Source organism: Trachurus japonicus, chromosome 18 (genome assembly GCF_045865225.1).
Source record: "Trachurus japonicus isolate A0001 chromosome 18, Traja_1.0".
Lineage (NCBI taxonomy): Eukaryota > Metazoa > Chordata > Actinopteri > Carangiformes > Carangidae > Trachurus > Trachurus japonicus.
Genome location: NC_140924.1, coordinates 30,297,356 through 30,320,142, shown reverse-complemented (window position 1 = coordinate 30,320,142; position 22,787 = coordinate 30,297,356). Strand labels below are relative to the sequence as shown.

General features: G+C 41.1%; 1 protein-coding gene and 1 long non-coding RNA gene across 8 annotated transcripts in view; both read right to left on the bottom strand.

Moving 5' to 3' along the window:
* Positions 1–22,787, bottom strand: part of LOC146969622 (sodium/potassium/calcium exchanger 2-like) — a 41,822-nt gene that overhangs the window by 14,283 nt on the left and 4,752 nt on the right. For 3 of the 7 annotated variants that reach the window (XM_085759942.1, XM_085759945.1, XM_085759943.1), the window contains exons 3-5: positions 8,322–8,360; positions 7,128–7,236; positions 3,497–3,511 (exon numbers count right to left, since the gene is read on the bottom strand). In XM_085759942.1, coding sequence (XP_085616068.1) covers positions 3,497–3,511; positions 7,128–7,236; positions 8,322–8,360 — 163 coding nt within the window. The remainder of the gene's footprint in view (positions 1–3,496; positions 3,512–7,127; positions 7,237–8,321; positions 8,361–22,787) is intronic. The other 4 variants (XM_085759944.1, XM_085759947.1, XM_085759946.1 and 1 more) reach the window with 3 other exon arrangements.
* LOC146969623 (uncharacterized) lies at positions 13,007–13,874 on the bottom strand. Its single transcript, XR_015034290.1, has 2 exons — positions 13,714–13,874; positions 13,007–13,365 (listed from the first exon to the last, which is right to left on the bottom strand). It is a non-coding gene; the product is annotated as an uncharacterized LOC146969623 (long non-coding RNA).

Sequence of the window (22,787 nt, the reverse complement as noted above, 5' to 3'; positions counted from 1 at the left end):
AAAGCAGCAGAACCAAAGATACCAGACCACACAACTCATCCTCCAACACTGCACTTACAAAAGCGGCTCACAGCTTTGACAGGGGAAATATCCAGTTCTCTACACCAACTACTTTTTGGTCATGAAAGTCTTTTTATCATCATTATATATTATTATTAATAACCCACAGTTGTTCTGTAAAATACAGTTGTTTGTTCACGTCAGCGTGAGCAAGTTTTCATACTGTATATCTGTCTCTGAGATTTCTGTCTCCACCTCAACACAATGGAAGTGATGGGAAACTACCAACATCCCCACAGATTAGCTTTCTGCAGAGCTACCCTTTGACCAAAGAAATAGTTCCTATGAAGATGGCTGATAGGATGTTCTGTGAATTATAGCAGTGAAAGCTCAAAGAAGACTTTAATGGGCAGCGTGGTAAAACCACACACACATCACGAAATCCTCACTGTAATTTGTGCTAAGTGGATGGACCTGTGGAGGCGGAATAATAAACATTTTCATCTCGATATCCACTCTTGGTGAGCTTCCTTTTTACCCCGATAAAATGGTTCCTCATGTTTCAAACACACATGAAAACTCACCGAGGTGGATAATCTTGATTGAGCACGAGAAGGTTTTAACAAAACGCCATATTTAAGCGTATATTCAAGCTCCTCTCAAGTTGTGGTTATTGTGCTACATGTGTATGTCATTTCTTCGCTGCTCTCAGACTTATTAAACAAAAGTTGAACAAATTTAATGTCTTTCGTAATTTAGGTCACAAGAGATTTCTAGATTTGTAAATGTAGTGGGTGTGTACAATACAGTGTATATGTCCACACCCACAAGCCCACATGCGCTCACACTAATATCCAACAGTGGGCGACCACTCCACTCACATGTGAGAGGATTATGGTGAGAATCTCATGCCAAATGCGAGACTTGGCAGCCCTGAAAACACAATCTAATGAGATGAAAACACACCCCATTGCGGAGTGTCTTGCTCATCTGCTGCACTCCCACACAAGTGCCTCAATCCCATACGATTAGGCGATTTGGGTTTGAAGTGCACTATCACTGCGAGGCCGGCCTCTGACTCAGGCTGCTGTGACGGCTATTAACCCCCCGACACAATCACCACTTGCGCGGTCGTCGTCTGTTCGCCCTCTGCGGCCGGAGAGACGGAGAGGCTTGTTGTTGTTTACCAGGGGCCCTCTTGTCCTTGTGGTGTGACCTCTAAACCTCTGGTGAGCCGTGTGCAAGCGCGTGTGTGCATGCCTGCTCTGTCTGCTGGGGGTTGGGGTGTCAGGGAAATTCACAGTCTGTGCAGAGGCAAAAAGGCTTTTAACATTGATTCTTTCACCCACCCGACACAGGGTGGCTCAGAGGGCGCGGGAGGGGGGGAGTGACGTGTGAGTGAGTGAGTGAGTGTGTTGGTGTATTTAGTGGTTGAAGGGATGGTGGGTTAATGAGTCTGGTTGGCCGGTCACAGTTACATAACATACTGTAGGTGTGATTAGCTATCAAAACAAAATGCAGGGGGGGGGGTGGTTTTAAGGCAGTATCTGCTCAATAAAGACAAAAGGCAGTTAGACTGGCAGTGTCTAAAGTTAACAGCACTTTGTTTATGTAGAAAAAAGACAATTTGTTGTTATGTGGGGTTGTGTGCCTATAGGTCTGCATTATCAGATGCAGATTCCATTTAATCATATGCCTATTTCATCTTTGCATCAGTGTCACTTTTAAACTGTAACGGACAAAAATAAGTATTATTTTGTATTACAGTGTTATACTATAACACTGTAATATATACAGTAGACAGTCAATATACTATATCTACATTAATGGAAATTATATTTCCATTGCACAATGGGTCAGAGGTCAGTGACAGCGAGTGCATTATTGAACCATGTGATCAATGGGGCCCGGGGTCACCATAGAGAGAGACTGCTGATTTATTTACAGTGTTCCAGAAGACCTCACAATATGAGTACACTAATAAAACCCTTCTGCTACCCCTGGGGTATTTCCCTCCGTGTCTGCGTCAACAACCTCCAATGAAACCGTGGGCCACGCCCCCTATTGCCTCACCAGTTTACCCAGTAAGTGTACCGTCTTCCCACGTGGGTGCATCATGGTTTGCCCCGAATGACCTTGTCCTGTCCTCCTGCCCAGCCTGTGGAGGACCTGCGTACAATGTCTGCTCAATAGAAATGGACTAACGTCAACAAAGATGTTCAAATCCACATTGGCACTGTGAGCGATCTTTCCAGTATATCTGAGTGAGATAATGATCTGCAGGAAAGCATCTGATGAGATCGCTGGTCTGTCCCACCGTATTTATAGTGTGGCTCTACATCATCGCACAGAAGTGATGTTATGTAAAAACATGAGGACATTGTCAGTGTTTGAAATGCATAGCAAGGTCTCTATTTTGTTTTTATCTTGATTATTGAAAAAAAGAAAGAAAGCTTAAGTGTCATTAATTTACCTTTACTTAATGTTAAGTGCTCATATACACGTTATCACCAGAGCTCAGATCTTGGGGTGACAAATCTTACTGCCGTGCTCGAGCCAAAGGCATGCACACAGCCTGTGCTCTGAGTGCTGTTTTGGGAAGCTTGTTTCAGTCATCCACTTAGGGCTCAGACAGAAGAGTGAGAGCCACTCTGTCCTTCTCCCTCCCCATCTCTCTTTGTAGTTCAATATTTGATGCCACTCCTAAGCGATATTGTTTGTAGCTCCACGCTGATGGAAAAAGAGATGCAGCACTTGTACCTGGAACTAACTGTACCAGACCATTACCATGTTCTCTCCCATGAAAAAACATGCAGGATTAAAGGCCTATTATTAAACTGAAGGACATTCACTTTAACAAGAACAGGACAAAATTTGGATGATGAATAAACATCTACTGCATCTCTCCATGTCACTCCATTAATTGCTCTGTCAAGCTCAAGGGCATGCAAAGAAGGCAGTTGACATCTTTTCTCCATCTCCCCAGCACACAAATTCATGAACCAAGCACAAAGCTCACCAGCTGAGAGAATAAGGACATGATCATTCCTATCTGAAAAAAAATCTGCTGATTTGATGACCCTCCAGAATTCTCAAAAACATGGAGCTGAAGGTCAAAGGTGACAGGGAAACACAAGCCACTCATTTTATGCCTCCACCTGTCTCTCAGAGAGTAGTAACACAGAGCTACAACAACTACAGTACAAGCAATTCATAAGAGGAGAGAGAGGATTAGGAATAATGGGGAAAACAATGCAGAAATGGTCACAGAGGGTTTCCAGGGAGATAAGACATCCACAGAAGAGAATGAGATACTTGAAGGAGTCTGCAGGGATGGACAGTACAGAGTTGACATACAGCACAGCGGCACTTAGGAAATGTATACATATGGGACAGGTCGGGCAAGAGAATTGCCTCCAGGCTGTGGGAATGAGAACAAACAGATTTTGTTTTGTTTTGGGGGAGGAGGGGTACAGAAATTAGAGGAGTAACTCACCAGAGTCAGCAAATTCTGAGGGGACAGTAGAAGAAAGAGAGATAGGAAGACAGAAACAGAGAAAAGATAAATCCAGGTGATATTTAGTTCGATAGGGTACATTTAATCATTGATTGGTATTATTTCAAGATGAGATATGTGGTTTTTTAAATTTAATTTGACATTAAAAGATTCAACAGACCCTTTCTATTGTTATGGTAAATATACTTTGGTTTGGGGATTTAATCTGACATTTTAAGAAATACAATTATTCACTTTCCCGCTGAGAAAGGAGACAGGCAGCTGAGCTCAGCAAAAAGATTAGAAGCAGGAGGATCCAGCGAAACTGACCCTGTGCAAAGGTAAAGAAATCTGCCGACTAGAGCTTCTGAACTGCATCCTGGCCCTGGCTTCCTATTTAACAGATACGCAGCAGTGGTATCACTCTTCTCATCCAACGCTGTGCGAGAAAGCAAAGACCATATTTCCCAAAATATCAAACTTTTACAAGAGACACACAAGCATTCCTACACACATACTCTCAGACATCCACAAACATAAACCAGGTTTTTTTCCCCTGCAGAGATGGCATTCAAAATCTTGCCCACATTTCATGCTGCCTTGAAACCTGCCATGTTTGCAGTAACTAAACCTACTTCTGTTGCATTAAATTCATCACAGCCTGTGACACAACCAGGTGAAGAGACAACATCAGAAGATAATAAAATGGAAACTGCTTCCAGTGGATCACATTTCCTCAGTATAAACACATATGAAAAGATGATTATTAAAACAAATGATTTTATTTTTCTTTATTTCTCACACAGAATATCATCAAATTGTATATTCATTGCATGAATATAAATGAATCTAGGCCGCTGCCCTCTCCCAGTGATTCTGAGCGGTCAGGGTGAAAGCATGACACTCTGCTCATGTAACATGGCTGCTGCTATGATGGTAATTATGCACTGCAGAAGACCCAAAATGTGAGCAGAGCAAGAACAGGGGGCAAAATAACTCCCTGAGCCACGGTGGCAAAGATATCACATGTCCTACACTGAACTTGTGTTAGGAGAGTAGTCTATAAACCTTATTTGTATAAGTTAGGACAGTCAAAGCATAGTTGTAGGCTACAACTGCTTTATATTTTTCCCCATAGGCTGTAATATATAAAAAACAACATTTAGCCTTCAAGTAGAATACTTAAGTATTATAAGTGAATTATCAGTTTACAAACAGCCGGAATGATTCTGTGCCAAGCTCTTTGATCTAGCTGTAACTGTGATCACTATAAGCAGTTTCCACTGTGGTCTAATTACAGCTGTCCATTAAAAGCAAATTTAAGTTTGTCTGGTTGGCCATAATACAGATTAAATGCTGCAGGAGCAAGGGAACAATGAAGGAGTGAAATGCGTTTAAGCTAGAAAAACACTATGAAGACAAACACACTGAAAGTAAAAGTAGCGCACACACGCAAATGCACACACACACGCAATACACACATAAACACCCATGCACACACGCACAAATGCATACACACCTACGCCTTTAATTATCCCCACTTTAAAGTTGAATAAGTGGACGGTAACCAGCCCCCAGCACTGGCAAGACAGCCTTAGATATTCGCTCAGCTCAGAAGCGCAGAGGACTTTATTTTGAGAAATGTCCATGAAAAATGTATGGGCCGAGTTCTGCCGGCTCCCCACGGTCCTGCAGAGCTACACTTAAAGCCTAAGAGCACGCAAGGACAAGCAGCACAGCCTCTGTCTTTGATGGATGCACCTGTTCATCTCTCTTCACTCTGCAAGCTGACCAACAAAGGGCTGCTTTGCATTAATGCTATCAGTAAATGTGCACAGAACACAGTCACTCATCGCTGAATCAACCTTTATCGAACCCGTAACACAATGCAATCAATAAAATCATTTAACACTTTAAACAGGCACATGATGAGTGCATGAACACATGTTCACTGGAGCAGGGGAAAACTCTACAGTGTGCTGAATAGAAATTTCAACATTATATTCAAATCAAACTGAGGTTCAAAGTGTTGCTTTTGTTGCCTGCAGTTATCAATTCAATCCTCATTTCAGTGCACTTGTTTCCAGTCAGTAACTTACCAAAAGACTCATTAATCTAATGTGATCTAAGTGACATCTTTACATTTCTGCTGTATTCACACTGAGGCAAATTGCCTGTTTGACCAGTTTAAAGCCACTTACAAGAAACAACTTATTTAGTCATACACAACCTTCAAGTAAAAAATGTCTGGCTTCAGTGTTTCGCATTGATATTCCAGTCTATTGATTTTTAAAATGTCAAAGGAGCAGTAAATCTTTCAGCCTACCATCACCAGTGCATGTTAGATGTCCTCATGAAGACCAACTGACAAAAGGCACTACAAGGAGCAGCCAGGTGGAGTTTGTATAACCCTGTGTTGTACAACAACCAGCCATACTGACTTCAATTCCCCCAGTGGGCTATGATTTACATTTTAATCACTGAGATGGAAAGATGAATACACAGAGATGGGATGCCTTGGCTTAAGTGTACAACAATGACTTGATGCATGTTAATGGGCACTTTAAAGCCCACAATTTATTAATCTTTTCTCAGCTGACTCATTCTAGGTTTGGCTTTCAAGGAATGTGGAGTCATTTTGGAGAAAGCTGATGCATGCTCTTGTCTGCTAATGCAATCACATCCAAAGGGAAAATATTTTGTCCTCTGGACTTTGTTCTATGTGGTATTGTGTTATCTAGTAACACTGAAGATTTCAATCAAACAACATACACATACATCTCTGTCGAAACTAAAAGAAAAAGGGTTGAAAAGTGACATGAGCCAATATGATGGCAACATTAATATTCATTCTAAAGGATTAGCATTTGTCACGTCATGAGACATTCCTTCCAAATCTAATTCAAAGACATTTCATCAAAGCTAAAAAAAAAGAAGACATTCTAATGACAAATTCTTCAAAACCCCCCTTAAACCCCTGTCACCTGTGTTGTCCCCATTAACATGACTTCTTTCCTTTAGCCTCATCTTTTTTTCAGGGTTGGTTCAAAATGGGATGACACTGCACCTCCCTTGCTGTATTAACATATTCATCCCCTGCGCCGAGCACTGACACTGCCATTTTACGTTTTCTTGAGCTAAACTAATAGGCCTTCATCTTGGATTAAAGGGAAATGATCTTCCACCTCAGCTGTGCTCTGACACAGCACTGAGCTGGCCTTGTCTTGTATGGACTATTTTTAAAAATGGATCAATTCAGTCTAGGCATACAGCATGGGGGCTGAGAAGTATTTCTACACATTGATGGTGGAGATTCTGGACTTCATGGAGGACATTAGTCTTGCAAATGCATAAAAGACAATATTTGCATTTGGTTTCTTTCAGTTAAGGTTGTTCAAGATGAAAATCGTAGTCTTGAATTCCTTATTTGCATTTCCATTACATCTGAAAACAGGATTTGAGTTATTTCAGGAGAAGAGAAAGATAGAAAAGATGAAAAGACTCTTTGTCATATCAACCTGAAAATAGAGACCTGTGTGGACAGTTAGCAAGAACATAGTACTGTACATTCTGGGCTCTTAGAGACCTGAAGAGTTGCGTTTTCTCTGTGGAGGTTGTCTAACTTTCTTACCTTCACTTAAAGGGTCTAATGTGTGAATCATCAGCTGGAAGATGCTGTTCCTCATCAAGCTGTTGTGCAGGGAGGCGGAACTGCCCCCTCTCTGCAGCCGGGGCCTTGCCTGTGAGAGGAGAGACGGGGTGTGAGTAAAACATCCTGCTGCATAAACTGGGACTCTGTAGGCACGACATGCTTTCTCCTCGTCAGAGTCCAGTCACTGGTTCTTACTTTTGTCAAAGCAAACGCATCAGTCTATTTAATGTAAGCACTTCTCAAAGCTGTTTTATTATCTAAGCTTATTTAAGTAAGCACAGGAAACCATGCTGTGTTGCAAGCTTCTTTCATTTTACATTATAAAAGTATGGTCATTTTAGATACTTGTGCTTGGTTCTTGTGCATTTATAACATTTAAAGCTTAGAGAGAAGGATTCATGTGACTGCAACAATTTCTCATGCATATAGGATGCTCCACCACCTTCAGTTACGCTACTGGTAGGGATATGATTCTCTAATCCTCTTTTGCATAAAACCCCTAAGCAGAACCTGCAACCCAGTAAAGCTATCATGAAGTACCCCAGCTTCTTAAAAATATAAGCCCCATGTGTTGAGACAGGCATTCACAGTGCAAGTGGCATTTGAGTTCTTTTTCCCAAACCACCAATCGCCAAGGTCGCTTCAGCTGTTCAAGCTGAACTTGAGAACTGTGGGAAATTAGGCACCGTTGCAGGCGGCAGCTGTTTGGAGTGCGTCTGCCTTCGGCTGCCCACAGGTGATGCATAGGCACAGGAAGTGTCAGGTGCTAATTCCCAGGTCCATATGGATGAGAGCGGGAGGTAAGGAAGACATGTAGACGGACAGAGCTTGTGTAAGATCTTCAAGATGTGGCTTCTTGGTGTGACCCTGAAGATTCTCCTTCTGCTGCTCTGTTTATTTGCTTCATTTGCAATCTGCATCAAAACTTAACAGGCTTTTGCACTTTCCTAATTGTTTTTTGCATGCTTTTTAAAAAATATAACTGTAGCAAAAAAAAAGGCTTTGGAAAACAGAGTTATTCTCTGCACACAGTGAGGCTAAAGGTTACAGATAAGGTGTACATGTCTCGTACACAATATGGTGGAAGAGACACAAATTACACTGCTACGGCTACACAGAAACAGAGACAAACACTGAAGCAGACAGAAAGAGTGTCAATCAGACAGGACCTACCGACAACTTGCCGTCATCCTCTGGTGCCCCAGGACTTATCTTCTCATCCAATACAAAGAGAAGAAGTAGTAAAAGGGGGAGAGGGAGAGAAAGAGAAAACAGGACATAGATGTGAAGCATGCCGCACACAACCACACAGACAAGATGAAGAGATGATAAAGAGAGACATTACGACAGTTACAGTGATGGCGATGACTGACTGTGATGTAAGTGGACAAGACTTGAGAGACATATTCTTCCCCACTGCTGTGCCTGCCTACTGTGTCAGTCACAAGCTGAGCCAGATTAGACTGTGTCTACTTGAATTTCCATGAAATTCGTTCAAAAATGTCATTTAAATTACACTTATTTGACTCAAGGATGTCGACTCGTATCAGAGTTCCTGGCATATCAAAGTAACTACAGTACACACTGTAAAAGTAGAATATGGTGAAGAGGTGAAGAATAAACATCTTCAGAATGGAAGTTCAATTTTACTCTCGAGCAGGAATAAATGGAAACTAACATTTTATTATTTTCCACTGATACCGGTATGCTGTCTGTACAGTTGATACAAAGCTACAGATAGCAGGCAGTTAGCCTTGTCTAGACCGTTAACTCCAAAACATCAACTAAAGAGTTAGTACCCATACCCATTATTTACAGAGCCAGACCGAAAAGGTTCAAGGTGACTGAAAAATCTAGAATAAGAGGAAAAACCTGACATTTCTGACACCAAGTGAACAACTAGTAAGCCAAAGCATTAAGAAGGTAAACTGGGGTAAACTGCTAAACAGGGAGCCTGAGACATGGGAAAAAAGTACATGTCACATCATTGTTATTTTTTAATCTGAATGGATTAAACAAACAAAACAAAATGTTAATTTGTAAGATTTAAAGGTGATGGTTCAGATTTTATGCTAAGCTTACTAGCTACTGGCTACTGACTCAGCTTCTTTACTGTCATGACATGAGTAAGTATATTTTCTGAGCTGCCCGTGCTTTGTCTTGACCTGAGGGGTAGATATACTCAAAAGCTTTGCCTTGCAGGCCCAGTGCTGTTGGTTTTAATGTGATAATTTTGCCTCTAACAGTTGGTATGTGCTCCAGTCTTTTAAAAATCACTCAATTCTCTGCCATCGTTCTCAGCGGGACTTTTTTGCCATGTGCAGTACTGTAACACAGTCTATTTTTGAAACAAAAGCCTTTCACACCAACTGCCTGACTAAACTGCGCTCACTTCATCTCCAAAACATGTGTGCATGTGTGTGAAATAACAGTCGCTCAAGGCCTATGTTTTCAACTGCAAGATAACAAACACAATGTTTTTATTCAGATCTTAGCATATCAAGGCGTTGTTTCACAGCCTGAGCCTTCACTGGTTTCAGACTGAAACATGCGTAACGTGGAGACACTGACGTTCGTGTAGTGCACAATACCAAATAATGAAATGCAGAAAATGATCCAGTTTGATCTTGTGAATGTTTAAGAATGCAGAGCAAATGTACACATTTTAAGACCCACCCTTCAAGCTTGTCATGTTAGTGATCCATCCGCATACTAAATGCCGCTACATTGTATTGAATGTCAAATCTCTTGGTAACTGTGCAGGAAAGAGGAGAGTGGTGCTAAGTCCAGTTCGTGAGATGAAACAATCTATTTACGGTCTTTCCAACAGATTTGTTTTTTTTTGTTTTTTTAAAGTTATTACTTATGAAATCATATTAAATTCATCTTACCTAGGAGCTGATTTCATTTTGAGAAAAAAATTACCCCTGCAGTCATTGTGAATACCAGCACTATGTGCCACTCTTCAGTTTAACAGCTCATAATTTACCATATATTGGTTTATGCATCGGCACAGCTACACAATTACAGAAATGTTGGAGCTGAAATCATACATTTGTCAAATATACTGAACAGAAGTTGAGCTAATCCTGAGATTTTCGACACAGCTGTTCAACTATAACCTCCCCCTCCCCCCATTTCATATCTTCAGGGTAATTCCCTGCACACTTGAGGTATAATTACTCTATTTCATTCCGTATCACCGTCCTCAAAGGCAAATCAGTAGGGTTACAGGAGAACAGGTGAATATGCCAGATAGAGATTATGCCATGGGTCGATCATTAAGCCAGCGTTAAATATTATGACTAATAATCACATAGGGAGATTAGTATGTTCTCTGGAGTTTGTGTGTTCTCTAATACCAGCAGCTCTGCCTTTCAGTTCTTACATAATGTCACATTAGGATCATTCTTGGAAGCGGATCAGCTGAGGGAGATAAATGTTCCTCTGCAGCCGCATGCATGTAACGACGTGTTACAGAGAATTATTGACGAAGAGTGTGACATCATGCAGAAATACTTCCGCTTTCACCACTCAAATTGCCCACAGCTTAGAAGGGACAGTGGGGGTGGGGGAAGTTTTGGAGGAATCTCAGCACACGAGTGAAGCTATGAAAGTAGTGCTGGAAGTCCTGACTTTCGAACATCAGCAGCGGATTATAAATCTTCTCATGTGCAATCTGAGAACACAAAAAGGAGTCCAGGATTTCAGAGGAATTTGATTTGCATTTCCTTTGTGCTTCAACATCCTAGCCACACTATTAAGGAGAATAATAGAGAAAGAGCTAAAGGCGCTCTTTCCAAACGTAACAAAACAATCCAAAACTGTGCAGCAGAAAAACCTCCTGCAAAAACGTTAAATTATCATTTTTACATTTTGGGATCTGTGCAGATTGAACAAATTTATACAAAGTTGTTATTTGGAGGCGGTAGGTTTAGATCGAGCCAGACCACTATTTCCTCTTTCTTTCAATCGTAATGTTAAGCATTTGCATTATGGTGCAGACTTGGTGATTAAAGCAGAAGTAAGCGATCCGGTCGTTTTGGCTAACTTCTTGTCAGCCGATGGAGTTAGCAGTCCCCGCACTCATCATGGATCTATTGGTCCTCGTCCCTATGTCACCACACTCACGCGCATCCCTTGGCTGCACACACAGCCCTTCATGCCGTTCTCTCTCCTCATTGGATAAAGGTTGTAGGATACAAGGAAGTATACAAGAAGTTTTCTCCTTGGCTTACAGCAGAGCAGAGTGACTGACAGACCCGTGTTTCGGACCAAACACTCTATATAAGTGATTGCTGTCTAACTATTTAAGACTTATATTAACACAAACATTCCGCTTACTTCTGCTTTAAATCAAGTTTAAATCAAGCCCTTGCTCCAAGTGTACTTCAATGTAGAGTAGGTTGTATATAAAATTAATTACATTTTTCAAAATCTGAAATGTGTGGGGAGCCGTTTAGCTCAGTGGGTAGAGCAGGCATCCCATGTGCAGAGACTACAGTCTTTTCTGCAGCCAGCCCCGGTTTGAATCCCGCACCTTTGCTGCGTGTCATTCGCCCTCTCTGTCTCCCCATTTCCTCTCTCAACTAACCTGTCGATTAAAGGCAAAATATACTTTAAAAAAAAAGAGAAATAAAAGAAAAATCTGAAATGTGCAAGTAAAACAATCAAATTAAATACCAATTTCTGCATTACTGATGACAAAGAGGCTCAAATAGAGCCTTTACTATGAATTTTGATAGTTGTCACAGGATTGTGTGGAAAAGAACAAAGTACACAAGCCAAGGATTAAATCAGGCAGACAAGCTCATTGGGAGAAAAGCTCATTTACATTAGATCTGACATTTGGTGCATAATAAATTCTCACATATCGAAAATGTAGTAAACGTTATACTATAAATAAAGCATTAGTCAGCCTGTGTATGTCAAGATCTGTGAAAACCAGACTGCCTGGCTTGTTAAGCACTTGAAAAGTGAAATCTTGCACAGCTCCAGGCATTTGCCTACACGTGCTTACAGTCGGCAGCCTGTCTGTCAGAGCATGACAGAATACCCTTTGAGATTTGTCCATCTAGATTCATCGTGTTGGAGCTAAACTGTTGAGCAGCAAGACTGAGCGTGCATGCTCCCTCTCTCTCTCTCTCTCTCTCTAATGATGATCTTCAAGGAAAGGAGGGAAAAGATGCACAACAAGTCAAGAAGCCATCCACTTGCTAATTAGAAACCCCTTCATTTTTCTAACAAGCAGAACTAATTACAGGAGCTGCCACGACACTGATTTCCCACAAGGCAGTGCTCATCAGGACTAAGCCAAAATTGCTTCCTCTTACTCCCCCCTCCAATGAACCAATCAGACTCATGCTTTTGGGAGACAAATAGGGGAACAAAAACTGCTGTGTCATTTTTGGAAGTGAATGTAATCACCCAAAGCTGGGTTTGAAAAGGCTCTCTGTACTTATTGTCATTTCACTGTCAGTACTATATGTATAGTATTTCACTGCATAAGTATTCTTGTGTAAGTGAATCTTGAGTTAATAATATTTATCATAGGCTGGTAGGGATACTGTATAATGCCTTATAATGATATTCACTTATTCACCAAATTAAATTTAGACTACATGTGCAAAGTAATGTTTTAGCTAAATTAATACAAGGGGTGCAATAATGACCCTGACACCTGATCCAATCTATAATCAGTCATTACTGACAGATTAGAATGGCTTGATCAGCACTATGCAGTAACACGGATGAGTCAGGCTGAGTTTTTGTTTTTGAAATTGTCGCACACTATAAGAAAAGTTTCATAGTCTGCAGTGTGTCCGCTGTGCTTCTGCTGCAGCATGCTTTGACCCAGATTTTCTTTTTTAGCTTATCTGCATATCCTGCGAGTTTTTCATAGAGTTTATTGTCTATGCTTGGTTTAGATGTAAGACTACGGGTCCTGTTGTATTGTCAGTTGGAATCGGACCAAGCTAATCGTTGACAGAGGTCCAAATCTGGTTGCCCTGGGGCAATTGGGCAGCCCTGCTTTTTTCCAGCTATTGGTCATAGGGATGACATGTCTGTGCTGAAACACCCACAGTACTTTCCAGCTTTCCCAGTATTGCTGTAACGGCTTTGTTTACTCTGCCAGACACTGATGATGTTTTCCTACATACACCTACAAACTATGAGTTCGATTTTACTCTGTCAGTATTACTAGCTAGCATGACTTCTAATCATTAAAGCAGAAGTAAGCGATCCGGTCGTTTTGGCTAACTTCCTGTCAGCGGATGGAGTTAGCAGTCCTCGCCTTCGTTCCTGCGTCACCACATGCTCACGCATCGTCCTCAGTCTATGCAACTGCCCCCTTGGCTGCACACCCAGAGAGGGCCGCCCTTTTATGCCTTTCTCTCTCCTCATTGGATAAAGGTTGTTGGATACAAGGAAAGTTTTCTCCTCGGCTTACAGCAAAGCAGAGTGACTGATAGACCCGTGTTTCAGACCAAACACTCTATATAAGTGATTGCTGTCGGAAGATATAACTATTTAAGACTTATATTAACACAAACATTCAGCTTACTTCTGCTTTAATGCACAATGCACAAGGAACAAAAAAAATTAACATTTTGTAAGATGTTGTGAAACTGGAGCTCTATATAGGTAAACTTGGAAATACTAGAGCCCCAGCTGGGACGACCAAATCAGAGCAACCAGAGGCTCTGTTGCACCATTTATATTTCAGCTTCACTCACTAAAAAACTGAGTGTAAGATACAGTAGTTCCGCCTCTCGTTTCTGAGATTGTTCTCAATACTAGTAGTAAGCATCAATAGTTATCTTTTTACTATGAGTTATCTGTGGCATCATCAATGTACAATTGAAACCAATTAAAAATACAATCATGATAATGTAAGAAAATAGTTAAAATGAATGGTTAACAAAAGTGGTCTATCCATTGCTGGCCAGTCATTCAGAGGAATAAACTATACACACATTTCTGCAACATGGACAACAATTGTTGGTGGGATCAATTCATTTCCAGTTTTGGTCAATAACAATAACAAGATAGATATAGAATTTCAACGGACTTTTAGTCCTGTTTTAATTTAGAAGAGATGCACTGATTGATTGGCTGGTGATCGGAACCAGTGGCCATGAAGGGAGACTGGCTGATCAGTGTGATTCCACATTTACACTCATGCGCTACACAACAATTTGTATTGTGCACACAGTTACACCCACTCAATATGTCACTGGTGTGGAAGTTCTTCTCCATGAGGGAAAAGACAAAAGGCATGAAATGTGTAATACCTGTAAGACCAAAGCAAGCCATGGAGGAACAACCACAAAAACAAGACTTTACAATTGCATGATGGGACTACAACTCGTGCCACACCGCTTTCCTCCTCTATGCATGACGGCTACCTGCTGAACTGCTCCTGAACCCACACTGTCAGCATTTCTGCTGTGCCTTGAATAATAACCCTCAATAATAACAACCATTCATTATTTCTGAGTGGTCTGACAAGTGACGAGTTTTGCAATTGTTCACCAGAATGCACTGATATGATTTTTTGTTTATGTAATAGTTAACAGTCAGCGTTTCATCATGAGCATACAATTGAATTCATTCAATAAACATTATGCGATGTTTGTGTAGCTGTCAATTATTGTTTTCAGAGAAAATATTGTAATCAGAAGGCAGAAAAAATATCTGAAATTAAAATCGGCCAAGAAAATTGCAATTTCTGCCTCTCTGCAGTTTAGTTTAGGTTTTGTAGTTAATCCCACTTAAACATTAATGAGCACAAATCTCCAGCAGATGTTGGTTTGAGGTCAATTTTCCCATCAAGGAAGCGACTATGACTTTATGGGACATAATCCTGACCAATGACAAACTGCACTGTTGCTTGGTTGCACTGTCAGCAGTCACCTCCTCTCTGAGGCAAAGAGCACACACAGAAGAGTCTTATCTTAGAGGAGCTGGAGGTGGAAGTATGCAGAGGAGGCTTCCTCCTACATGCTCATCAGGCTGGTTGGTTACACTTAGTACAGACGGAGTAATATACTCATAGAGCCTTTTCAGGTGACCTTGGTGGGCTTGAGAAGGGGAGTGGGGGAGTGGGGGGGTGGAGAAGCAGCCTCATGCATCATTCGTCTACCAGTGATGGACATAAGTACTAACCCTTTTAGATGAGAACAGGGGACGAGAGGCTTTCAGCAGATTCACCGAGCCCCAGAGCGTTTTCTAATTACCTCATTAGAGACTGTCTGACTGCAATCACTTCCATTTTAAGAGTTTACTCTCTTAAATTTGCTTTGAAATTCTCTGTAGTTATCAATGTGCTGTCAGGTCTGTCTGCAGCTGTGAGATCTATACACCATCTGATGCACACACATCATCGCTCTGGATTTCACAAATTACGGGCATTACATGAACCACAACTCTCGGAGCTGATGTAATGTTCAGCTGCTGCAGCTTAGTAAAGCTGATGTTCAGGGTCAAAAATCCCCCCAAGGAAGGAGTTAAGTATGTAAGGCCCGCCAGGCCTCCGTCACATCCAACCATATGCACCGTTTCCATCTCGCTTGGCTGTTTGTCATTTCATACACCCATGAGATAGGGATCTTGGTGCCCTTCACATGATGCTTTTACAGTGCAGTTACATTAGCTAATTCGACCCCGCTTTCAAAAATAGCCTGTGATCGATAAGGCTTTCAGTTTCTTGCAAGCCTCAACATTTCACCTTCAGGCTCTCCCTCAGAACAATAAATACACCCGATTCAGGTTTTCTCTAATTTCTTTGCTTTAGGGTGAGTGTGGACAAATCTGGATAGACATACACCAGAGCCTCTGATCTAAATACTTCAGGAGAATATGTGAAATAACCTAAGGTCCAAACAATGAACAACAAAAGAAGAGATGGCCTCCAGTGAAGACAGTGGATAAAGCTCCAGTAAGAGCAGATCAAGCTGTTGAGGTCACATCAAAAAAATGGTTTCATGACTGAGCCTACAGTGATTTGATGCTCTGAATGATCCAGTGTCTTTGTCGGTATTTGATGAGGGCACCCTCTTCCAACAGCAGTCTCCATTTCAGGAAGCAACCCACTACTTGGTGTTTTGTCCCAAGTCTATTTTTTCATTCGTGCTCCGGTTTCAGAGGTAGAATGCCAATCATGGCGTATGCACATCACCAAAGAATGAACACACACACATAAAAAAAAAATAGAGGATATGAAAAAAGGATGCAAGAGGGTGATCTACTTACAGCAGATCACAGTAGTAAGTAGATGCTGTAAGTAGATAAGTAGATGCTGCAGAGCAGTGAGACTGAGAGGTGCTGTCCATGGTGCTGCACCATGGACAAAGACTGGGTTCAGTGTGAAAGTTGGTAAGGTTTTGTTTGACAAACATTTTGATAATTTAAATCAGACAGTTCTCAATCAGGACTTCAACTAATGATTAACTGAATGATAATTGAATAATCAATCATTTTGTTTTATTGATATCTAAAATGTTAATCACAGTTTTCCAAAGCCCAGGTTTACCCGTAGAGTTAAAGTAGGGGAAATTCCATTCGCTTTCGTAGTCATCTGAGAAAAATTAAAAATATTACGTTCTGACCAGTGAATTTTGGGGAACAAAAACTATGAAAATAATTGCAGATTCTGTCTGTCTAATTGATCAATTACTTGTTTCAACTCTAGGCTCAGTATGGGCAGGTCGGGATCAAAAATCTATTCCTGGCAACTGACAGAAGCATCACAAAATTCAATTCACTCAAGTACACTGAGCCTCAATAAAAGAAGTCTCTCCAATAAAATCTGAATTAATGGAGACATCATAAAATTAGATTGAAACAAAGTGAAGGACATTTTTAGAAGAACTTGGAGGTCATTGGTACTCATGTACATGTTTAGGTTGTAAACTCACAATGGATGTGCTTAACGTATAACTTTTTTTTGGGCACATAAATAAAAAGCATTGTTCTACTTTTTATTTAGCAGACTACTTTGTGCTTTTGATAATTACATAGCAACTGTACAGTATTAAGTGACAGGGTGACCTTCAAACCCTTTAACACTGGGGATGCAGTGAAGAGCCAGACTGCCCACTCCGATAAGAGTGGAGGGGGAAGGTAAAGAGCACAATAACCATTTGAGGACAATATAAAATGCAGCCATCAGCACCTGTGATGCAAATGAGAACTTCATTTGTACAACTGTTACCATTGAATATAATTAAATCGCATTTGGACAAAAGCAGGATGCAACGACACTGCCAAGAGAGCTCACGGAATAATTGTAGACAATAGAAAAGAGACAGAGAAAGCAGCAGCTCTGGCTCAATCCACCCTCCGCTCTGGATTCTAAAACTCAACATTGTGTTTTGATTGGTCCGTTACTTTATTCTGAACAATACCTTTATCTCTATTGACTGGTCTAACAGCCGAACAACAAGGGAAAACCTCTAAAACAGGAAAACTAATTACTGGCTCTACAGCGGCGCCCCCTCCCTCCCCCCTCTTTAGACAAGAAGCCACAGCTGGAACGGATGATAAAACTTGGACTCCTCATCGTCATGGTGAGATCAAAGTCGCAGCCTTTCTATTTTTAAATTATTGGATTCTGGCTCTGTTGTCACTGGCTGAGCTCAAACACCAAGTGATTGTTTCCCTCTCTCTGTGTGAGCAGGTGTATACTGTACATGTTTGCAACAGCATGTACAGACCACCTTTAACCTACACCAGGACATCTAACTCTCTTCAACATCACAATCAATCTTTGCTTAATAATTCAGACATCACAAACCTATATTTTCCTCTATTTTTTGTCATGTCAAACTATAACTGTAATTCCCTCCTCTGTGACCTTGCCTGCATAAAAATGAATTATTCTACCCATTTCACATTCAGTATGAACCAAGGCCACTTCTACAACTTTCCTTTAAAAAAAATACACACATGAATACCTTGCTGCTTTCATACAAACACTCAGCCAGGGACCAGGGACAAGGTCAAACAGTCTTTACACATAAAGAAGATATTCAGGTCCATTCGTAAGTGTCCAAAACCTCTGCAGGCCTACACTGAAAAGTCAGGTTAATACTCCTGCACAAATACTGCACAAACCATTGCTTTTCAGTGATTAAAAATGGGTATTTCAAGAGGATTTCCTAGAAATTAGCTACACAACTGTTTTTATTATCCATTCAAGCTCAAATAAGAAATCTGCAACAGATGCAGTTTATGATTTGGTGGGAGTTTAGCAGTGCACATCTGGATTGTACTGCAAATTAGCTCGACATCCTTCATAATGGAAGATAATCCCATGAGCACGTCACACACACAACCAAAATAAACAGCGAGTGACAGAGTTCATGCCGTGCAGGCTGATATTATGGTGTATGTGGTGGGCGGGTTGATTGGACTGGATAAAAATGAAAACGGCACATCCAGCAACAACTGGTTCTTATGTGTGAACAGAAGGTGCACAGCATCAGAACTGGAGCTCAAATGTCCAAATCCACAGGGAGGAAACACAAACAGTGCAGCTCCCTGCACAGAACCTGCTTTGTAACCGATCTTTGAAGCGCATCCTGATGGAAGATCTCGCCTTCGTGACGCTATTTATAGCTTGGTAATGCATCAGAGGTCGCACCTTCCATCTCAGCAGAACCAACATCTGCCTTGATACGCCCTGGCTTATCCAGCATTGACGAGAGCAGGCAGATCGTGCTTCGAGGAAGAATCTTAGCCCAGGATCAGTTTGAAGACTCATTTCAACAAAAATCTGAGACATTTTCTTTGTTTGATTTACTTTCTTTACTATCTTACAATTAATTATCAGCCATTCAATTTGCTAAATCTGATGCTGACATAACCCTCATGGTGACATTTTAATGTAATGAGATGGCTTAAATGATGCACTGTATACTACACACATCGGTGTACTGGTCGTTCAGTGTGTTTTCAGATCTGACCATGCTCTTTCTTTAGTCTGACAGAATGACAAACACTGACTTTTGGCATGTCACAACGATCATAACAAGTAGAAGTGGGGCTTGTCACTCCTCTGTCTTTCATAAAGCCACGGTTCACAAAGTGCTGGCTAATCTGATCTGAGCCCGTATTTTCAAAAGCAGCCAGTCAGTCCATCAGCCAAACAATGAGAGAGGCCACAAGATAACGAGATAAGCCTGGGCCAGGCTGGCGAGGTGGTCCTGAGGTGGGGGTGTGCAGATGACGGAAGACCCTTCTACTAATGCGACAGCCAGAGCATGTCTGCACTGCACTGCAAGTAAATCCAAATGTAACATCAGGACTAAACTGGCCTGTTTAAAAGATACGTAAGCTTTTAAAAATGTGTAACAATAGCATGAAAAAGTCAGGCAGGTATGGATTGGAATGGAAACATAACACTTTTCTTTTTTTTACTGTGGAGTTGAGATGCCAGATTGGCTTAGTGTACTGGGCATTTTTTGTAAAGGGAAAGAAAAAGAAAGGGGTTGGACAAATGACTGCTTCAGTGACACCGTCAGTATGTAAAGCCAACTCCAGTACACATATTGCTTATCAAGTGAAAATGGTAGAAGCAGGGAAAAGTGCTACCAATGTCCATACTCCTCCATCTTGTGCTGCCATGATGATTCAAGCTTGTGAGGTAGAAGTAAGAGCCTCTAGCTCTATGTGACCTTGAACTGTGCCTCTACAGTATGTACAGTAAGGATTTACTGAGTGTGTGGGTGTGCATTCAAACGGGGCAGAAAAACTCACGGGGCATTTAGTGACCTCTTTCAGCGCCTCTGCACATACTGAGTGACCCAGTGTTCAGTAATCAGACCTTTGCTCATGAGTGCGAGTCAGCTCTGTCCCGTTAAGTCACTAACTATACCACCAGACTGAGAAGCTTAGCTCTAACAGAACGTGCAACAATTCAAGACTGCGATACAGTGAAGTGACATCATCTTTGACCCGTGAACTGCTACAGCTCAAAGGGCCAAGATGTGACACTGCAGTCATCCTTTTTAATTCAGAGGCTGACTAACAGCAGTAAGAATTTACAACAAAGACTAGTATCCAGCCCACAACCTTAAAAAATGCCAAGGAAAAAAATTTAATAAAGCTACAATACAAGGTGGTATTTGTGGCAGGGAAACAGTAATAGATTATATTACACTGCAATGCGTTAATGTTATTTTTTATCCTGACAGGCCACTGGCATTCTTAAGCCCTAATATCTAAAGTCAGTGTAGTAGAATCAGTGCTTAAAACAACAAGGGTTCATTTTTCAGGGTCATTTCTGGCTAGTAAGTGGATCAACTCTGAGTTGATTAAAACAACCACAATGTGCCCATACCAAAAAGACATATTATTGTTTTAAACAGAAGGTGGCTGCAGGGTTGTGTCTCATAAGGGATGGGATGGCAAAGGTGCCAAGCTAGCTCACTGGGCTAAGGCGGAGTGCACTTAAGATTAAGGAGCAGCTAAGCACTCATTAGGTAAACAAAGGTATTAAGCACCAATCAGACCAGAATTAATAGATAAATGCTTCCTTGCAACATCTGTTTTCATTAAAGATGAACAAATAAAACCACATCATGCACTAGGATCCACTGAACTGACTATTCTGAAGCAGGCTTTCATGATTCTACTATGTGATTCTGAGTTATTGAGCTAGTAGGTCAGATGGTATGATTTTAAACATAACTTTGCATATACTGCACACAGTAGACTATGTTTATTAATTTCTAAAAACATTCAAGATAATGAGTTGTCAAAATTAAAGCTGTTTTTATTCATACTTTTATCTTTTCATTCAATCAAATATGTGAATATGTGAAAGCCCTTTCTCTCAGTGATAACCCTACAGAGAATTAACACTGGACTCTTGCTCTTGCTCATTGCTTTGGTTTTAAGAAATGCAACTTTGCTGTTTTAGTTGACTCCATCAGTGCAGCAGGCACATGTTTTGAACAAGCTCTAAAAACTAACAAAGTTAACAACTCACTGCTGAACTTAGTGGAACATGTCCTTGAGGTTTGGAGGAAAGCAAGCTGGAGCAGAAGCAGGATGTATAGACTTAAACCCATCAAGCTACACAGCCCCAAATGAAGACTGATGTTGTGTCCAGTCCATGTGTAAATAAGCACCTGTTTCAGCATAAAAGGTGGTAATATGTCAGCAGCATTGTGATTGAGGCTTGTTTTTGCTGACCTCTATTGCCCTAGTTTGAGTGTAACTGTTGGCAGTTGCATTAAGCAGTAAACACATTTTTTCTTAACTGTCAGCATGGATGGTTACATTTTTAGTAGTGCAAGCACAGTTAATTTTTCACCTCAGACTGACTCATTCATCAACTGGTAGCTCAGGTTGTCAACTTGTCATAGTCAGGGGTGGTGAGCAGTTACAGTAATAATACATTTCATACAGATCTCAGCCAAGATTTTAGCACTGAAAGAGCATGAAAAAAAGAAATCAACATTCTTTCATCCCCCCAAATTTATGTGGTCTTGGACTTCTCGAAAACAAAAGCCTATAGCATCCTGTTTTGCCGGAATCCCAAGTAAGTGCATAGCATTATGGAGCACTGATGGGGGGTATTGACTGGATTAAGACATTTGATGAGGCTGACCATTGAACTGCTGATAAAACAGTAGCTTTAAATAGACCTAGCATTTACTGCATAGGACTGGAGGATCGGACAGCTCTCTTCATGCTGTATTGATAATGTTACACCTCACTCCTACAGGGTAAAAGAAAAAAAAATCCCATGACACCTTTGATCTGTCAAATGATCGAAAAGCAAGCCCTGCTCTCACCATTTAACGTGCTGCCTGGGAGCCAAGGCATTATTTTCTAGAAAATAAGAGAAACAAAGCCATCTATTTTTATATTACCTGCAGCAGAATAAACAAGTTGTACAAAAGAAACTTTTCATGTCAAAAAAGGAAAAGAGAACACAGGAGCAGCGGTTACGTAATGAGATGAAAGGCAGCCGTCGCAGACAGTGCAAAACTGGCTGATGGCTTCTAAATGCAGAACATTACACTGTTGTCAATGTTCCTCTCAGAATATAATTTACGTGGTATTTATGGCATAAACTGTTAATGGCCTGGTGCCAATTACCACGCCAGCCACAGAACAGAGGTGCTGTGTGTCTGTAGGTTGCTGACTGCCTGTACTTCTGTCTACGGCAGCAATGTAACGCAGGACAGGGACCTCCCAATATCATAATGCATGAAGTAATCTCATGGAAGTCCATTTTGATCATGTGCTAAGTTCAAGGGCATAGCGTCAAATGACATCCTACCGTCCTTACAATGCAAAATGTCACACACGTGAACAGTACAATCGGGAGGATTAAGGACACCTTGGTGCTCACTCATGACTGTGAAATGATTAACCTACAGAAGAGCTGCTTTCAGTTCATCCAAACATCCAAAGACTGCAGCTGATACGAGACGCTGCTGCCAGGCTTTTGACACCACCATGCAGTGGTTACCTGTGAGCTTTAGAATTGCTTTCAAGATTTTACAGCTTGTTTCTAAATCCTTGAATAATTTGGCTCCCGCCGAATTCTGTGAGCTTTGAACTCCCTATGAGCCTAATCACTGCTCAAGATCCTCTAGCAGGGCCCTAATGGTTCCAAAA